This window comes from Salvia hispanica, chromosome 6 (assembly GCF_023119035.1).
Source record: "Salvia hispanica cultivar TCC Black 2014 chromosome 6, UniMelb_Shisp_WGS_1.0, whole genome shotgun sequence".
NCBI classification, from domain to species: domain Eukaryota; kingdom Viridiplantae; phylum Streptophyta; class Magnoliopsida; order Lamiales; family Lamiaceae; genus Salvia; species Salvia hispanica.
The window spans coordinates 26,689,750-26,695,865 of record NC_062970.1 but is presented as its reverse complement, the minus strand read 5'-3'; the positions used below and the strand labels follow the sequence as shown (position 1 = coordinate 26,695,865).

The following is a 6,116-nucleotide window of genomic DNA, read 5'->3' as shown; positions in this document are numbered from 1 at the left end:
TAGCATATTTAAGATTATTTTAATAGATGTTAAATTATTATTTATGATATGAATTATATGACCCTGATATAATATTGATTGAATAAAAGAAGCTAAATCTCTCTTGACTAATAAATAATAGTTTAAATCATATATATAAAAGAATTATTGAAGAATGAATTGATAGGCCCCACCATGTTCATAAATTATGATTCATTATCTATTTGCATAAAAAAGTAGATGTGGGATATGAGATGATATGATAGTAGGGGAGGGGAAATCAGGGTTACATTTATGGTTGAAGAAACAAAAGTGCTATTTTTTCTCGACCGATTAGAGCACTCGCAGTGAAGAGCCGATCACCCGCGGCGGCGATTGCGCGGAGATCGGCTCTTATTGCGGCAGAAAAGGCTTTGCCTCCCCCAACCATGTAGCGCTTGGCCATAGCCGCTTTATTTATTTATTTATTTATTATTTTTAAGTTTGTGTTAAAGGAATAAATAGAGGAAAAGGAAGGTAGGCTCATTTTTTATTTGTTTTTTCAATATGCATTTGCGAGTTGAATTAGCGCCCATTTCAGAGTTATACTAGTTCTATTTTTTATTTGTTTTTTAATCATCCAATGCATATTTTAATTTCATTTAAGTTTGCTCTTTATTGTATTTATTTTTTTAAATTTGTAACACAATGTAGATTTATGTAGTATTTTAATTATTTAATTGATAAATATTAAATATAGAAGTGTAAAAAATTAAAGTGAAAGTGATGATGTGTAAATGAGATGGGATGCGAGATAGGCTAAACCATTGCAAAGAGATAGTCTGTGGAATAAAATGCTGACGTAACATGAGGAAATAGTGATAGGTTGTGAGGTGGACTGTGAGATTGGTACGGCCATGTGAATTCTCTTAGATTTTATACTCTTTCTATGCCGGATGCTGCTGTGTGCGCTACCTGCTTGCACAAACGTGCACATTATAATACTAGGAGACACTAGATGCAATTTTATTTTATTTTTAATTTATTAGATTTTTCTTTTATTTTACGGATATTCTTTGGTTTTCTTTTATTCTTTTCTTTCGTTCTTTTTTATTTCTTCTTTTAGGTTTATCTTAAATTTTCTTTTACTCCTATTTCTTTATAGTTATGCGAAACTTTTTGATAAATATTGTGTGCTATAGTATACTAATAATATTATTTTCTATTTTCCATAATTTATTACTAATAGTTTTAGAAATAATTTATTACATAAATAGTTTTATCTAAATAAAAATATTTACAAAAAAAGGTAATTAAATTTATATAATGAAAAATCGAATCACGATACTGGTGTTCATAGAATAATTAAAAGTGAGTTTAGTTTTTAAAATTAGTAATTAATGTGTGGTATGTATAAAAAGAAAATGAGATAATGTATCACAATCGAATAACCATCTGCCGGTCCCAACTCTTACACATTTTTCTAAAATTTAGAACATGTCAAACAAATCAGAGTTGACAGTCCAACAATACAATTGAGTGCTGAATTTGTTATAGATTAAATCTTAGATCTTTTCTTCTCCTATTATTATAGATTAATAAACACTCAACACACAGAGAGTATATGTAATTAAATTATGTTTGTTACTAAAAGAAAAGAGAAATTTGAAACTCCCTTTCCAATTTTGAATAAATCTTCCTCGCAAAAACGCGTATTCAGTGAATAGAGTTTCAAACAATCCCTTTCCCTTTCACTATAAGAATCCCTCAATCCCACCATTTTCCGCTTTCATCATTCCTCTCTCCATCACTCCACACTCTCACTTGTTTCTCTCTCTAAAATCTAAAATCTAAATCTCTCCTTTTTTGGATCTGGAATAATTGAGTGCTGAATTCGGCAACGGGATGGCCAATTGATTGAAACTGGGATGGGGAAAACCGGTAGGGATTGGACTCAGATCTACGCGATCTACGGCGTCGACGACTGGCAGACGCCGCTCTTCCTCCTCGTGAACGCGGTCGGCTTCGCGGCGCTCTCCGTCGTCTTCCTTCTCTACTTCGAGCCAATCTGCGTGCTCCTCCAGCACCAGCACTTCTTCCCGGGCCCCGCCGCGGCCAGATTCGCCGCCGGATTCACCGGCTCCGTCACGGCGCTCTCCGCCGTGTGCCTCCTCTTCGCCGCCGCGAACTTCCTCTACTCCGCCGTGGGGCTCCACTGGGAGATGTCGCAGCGCATCGTCTCCTCCGTCCCGGACTGGTCCTCCGTCCGCCACGCCCTCGACCTCGGCTGCGGCCGCGGCATCCTCCTCAACGCCGTCGCCCTCCAGCTCAAGAAATCCGGATCCTCCGGCCACGTCGTCGGCCTCAGCCCGGCCCGGTCGGAGGCCCGAAGCGGCGCTCTCATCCCCAACCACACACTCCGGACCGCCGGCCTCGAGGGCGTCCAGGAATACGTCACTTGCCGGTGAGTTGGCCTAGCAATAAAGTGATAATATCTGATGTCATATTTAAAAGTCTTTTAGTATTGTAGCATATCTAATCATTTACACTAAATTACTAAATTCAAATGAAGTGTAAATTTCATATATATCTAATCATTTACACTAAATTACTAAATTCAAATGAAGTGTAAATTTTATATGATTTTACTTCAATCATTTATAATAAACTCAAATTTTAAAGAATATTATTTATATTATATTTTTTTAACTCATAAAATTTTTAAAAAATTTTTAATTTATTTTTAATATAAACTTAAAATTAGATCTTTTACTCAAAAACAAAACACATGAGATTGGTGTTAGAATATTATTGGGGCTAATCCCAATAATTAATACTTTTTCCGTTCCTGAAAAGTATGAACAATTGATTCGTCATGAGTTTTAATGCATGATTGGTAAAGTAAGATAATAGAATTAAATTTTTTTTAAAAGTATTGTTAGTGGAGAATAGACAATACCTCATTCTAGAGAAAAAAGTTTCTAAAATTAAAAAATTCATACTTTTCAAGGATAGACTAAAAAGAAATAGTTCATATTTTCCAAAAAGAGAAGAAATATGAAACATTTGGTTTGTGGTATGTGATTTTATGTCGCGTTGTTTTGTGAGTTAATGAAGAAAAAAAAAAGAGTAAAGATGGTTTTGTTTACATTTTAGAAAATGTTTGATTTTTAATGAGACAGATGAAGTAGTATTTTAGATTTTAACGTAGGCTTGAAGATGGTCTAACTAAAAAAAAATATGGATGCAGGCCCGGAGATCCGCGGACGCTGCCGTTCAGCGACAGTTACTTCGACGTGGTGGTGTCAGCAGCGTTCGTGCACAAGGTGGGGAAGGAATTCGGGCAGAAGACGGCGGCAGCAGCGGCGGAGAGGATGAGGGTGCTGGGGGAGTTGGTGAGGGTGTTGAAGCCAGGTGGAGTGGGAGTGGTTTGGGATCTAGTGCACGCAGAGGAGTACGTGCAGAGGCTGAGTGAGCTGAAGATGGACGAGATAAGGCTGTCGGAGGGGGTCACAGCGTTTATGGCCACTAGCCACATCGTCTCCTTCCGTAAGCCACCTCAGCATTTTGTGGGGTCCGCTGAAGTTAGGCTTGATTGGAGATTCAACAACCTCTCTTGAAAATTGAAAATTGAAATCAAATCATTTCTCTTTTCAATTACATTAATTACTACTCTACCATCATTATACTACTACTAATTAGTCCATAATTATAGGTAATAGAAATATAGTCATCTTCTCAACTTTACAATTTGGAAACTGTCTGGTGAAACTAAGTCGAACCAGACCACAGAGAAATTTCCCCTTGCGAATTGTAAAATGTTGTTCCTTTTTTAAAATGAAATAAATTGTTACTTTTAATCTTGGTGTGCTTTATTGTTGGTTTTAATGTTGTATATTTTGGGTAATCAACCAATAATACGGTTCGTGTTTATTTGCGATTTCGTAGATAATGAATGTCTTTATTAATTTAGCATTGAACGTCAAGTTTGTTGGTTAGTTTCTCTTATACTAGTATATTGCTATATTAATCTATTAGAAATGTTTGTGTTCTTAGAAATTTGGATGCACCTGTAATATTTTAGTAGTACTTGTTTTAAATCTAAGAGGATTTGTTAATCTAAACTTTTTTTTTCTATTTTACGATATATGTATAAATTAAATCGAAATTTGTTTGTACATTACATTCAACTGGTTTGCAAACAACTCAATAGTATGGAATTGACATAGTATCATCAATATATGAATTGCTCATACTATTTTTTTGGATCACAATTAAAAAGCGGACATATGTTATGTAACACTCCAAAAGTAAACTTGGATGAAATTTAATATTTCAATAGAAAATTTATTGAAAGCTAAATCATAAATAGTTTGAAAATGAAAATGATATAAATCACAAATATTTACGCATACGTTAAATATACTGTTTAATTAGTTGACTTTTTAGCATTAGTGGAGATAAAAGAAACGAAGAAGCTAAGAATACATATATTAATAGCCTAATAGGCATGGATTAGTGTGTAGGCCATGAGATACTAATAGAAACACATGTAGTTATCCCTAAGCTATAAAGTGACAATGTTTGGAATAGCAATGGAGAAATTTTGCAATTCAAATGATGAATTTGTGTAGAATAGTCTAAAGAAAGAATAAAATAATAATTAAATCTTAGAATGTCATTTGTTCTCCCAACGTTTAGAGCATCCACAATAGCGGCTAGCCGATTCGCGTCGCTAGCCGATCGGCTAGCTGAACCATTGTAATCGGCCAGTCGAGAATCGGCGTGAGCTAGCCGATTCGGGTGCGCTGGCCGCCATTGTGGCGTGCCGATCGGCCAGCGCCAATTTTCGTTTTTTTTTTAATTTTTTTTTGAAAACCTATATATACGCGATTTTAGTTTCATTTTCATTTGCACCCACTTGTTTTAACGAGTTTTCTCTCTCTCTAAATTTACGTACAAGAGCAACATCGAGCGATGGACAACCTGGCAACGAGTCCGGTCCGGCGACGAGCGGCTCTCATACTCCCGGTACCCGTGGGATGCGGATGGGGCCGGATGGGCCCAGGTTTAACGTCCCTTGGCAACAGTTGATAGGGATGATGGCTGGAGCGCCGGGGGATGCGGGGGGAACCAGGGAGGGATGCCGTGTGGGATGCCGGGCGGGGTGCAGGCGAGCGGCGGGCGGCGCCGCCGGGGTGGGGAGGTATGCCCCAAATGCGGCGAGCGAGATGATGCGGCCACGAGATGATGGGGATGATGTGGCGGGGAGGGATGCAATACGGTATGCATCTCGGGATGCAGGGGCCACCGGGGAGGGGGACACGGTCTATCGTCCCTCTCTTGATTTTTTAACGGCTTCGTTTCACACGTCGACCCCAGTGGAGACGCGGTTCACTGGCGATGACCTTTTGTCATTGCATGAGATGGGGATTGATCTCGGGGAGCCGAACACTCCGTTCCCAGCGGGTCGGGCCGCGCCGATGAAGAAGAAGGCCAAGGGGAAGGGCAAGGTGGTCGGCGAGTCCTCGCAGCCCGGTGTTGACGACACCCCCACGTCGAGGAAGTGGACAGAGGATGAGTACGCCGGCGTGGCCAAGGGTGGTTGTCGGTTTGCGACGATCCGCCGGGTTGCGAACAACCGGCGGGTCGACAACATGTGGGCGAAGATTAGAACAGCCTACGGGAGGAACTGCCCGCATGGGAAGGACTACGGCGGGGAGGAGTGCCGGAAGGGGTGGGAACGGATCGGGGCCGCGGTCGGCCCGATTTCGGGGTTGTACGCCAACGCCCTCCGCCCGGGCCCGACTAGTGGGGCGGAATGAGGAGGACGCCCGAAGGATAACGGAGAGTCGGTTCCCCTTGCCGGGGAAGTATAAGGAGTTCCTCTTCGGGAATGCTATGTGTTGTTGAAGGACTCCGAGAAATTCCGGGCGGGGTGCGACGCCGGGTGGCCGAAGAAGCAGATGTTGAACTATTCCGGCGACTACGGCGGCAAGACGATCGGCGGATCCCACGACCTCCCCCCGGATGCGAGGAGTTTCCGTCCCCTCCATCCTCTACTCGTCACCCTCGCCCGGTTGGCCAAAAGCGGGCGCACCGGGCAACGAGGGGAGGATCCCCCCTATCGCCCCAGGAGGTCATCTCGACACCCGCCC

General features: G+C 40.9%; 1 protein-coding gene across 1 annotated transcript; it reads left to right on the top strand.

The window, feature by feature from the left end:
• The first annotated feature begins 1,681 nt into the window (after positions 1-1,681).
• On the top strand, positions 1,682-3,818 carry LOC125197343. The gene is made up of 2 exons (XM_048096078.1): positions 1,682-2,422; positions 3,209-3,818. Exons 1-2 carry the CDS (start codon positions 1,887-1,889, stop codon positions 3,576-3,578), a joined length of 906 nt encoding a protein of 301 aa, XP_047952035.1. The 5' UTR covers positions 1,682-1,886; the 3' UTR covers positions 3,579-3,818.
• Positions 3,819-6,116: the final 2,298 nt, after the last annotated feature.

Coding starts and splice junctions, on each gene's coding strand:
- LOC125197343 (XM_048096078.1), top strand. CDS start 1,887: ATGGGGAAAACCGGTAGGGATTGGACTCAGATCTACGCGATCTACGGC. Junction 2,423..3,208: donor CAGGAATACGTCACTTGCCG/GTGAGTTGGCCT, acceptor ATATGGATGCAG/GCCCGGAGATCCGCGGACGC.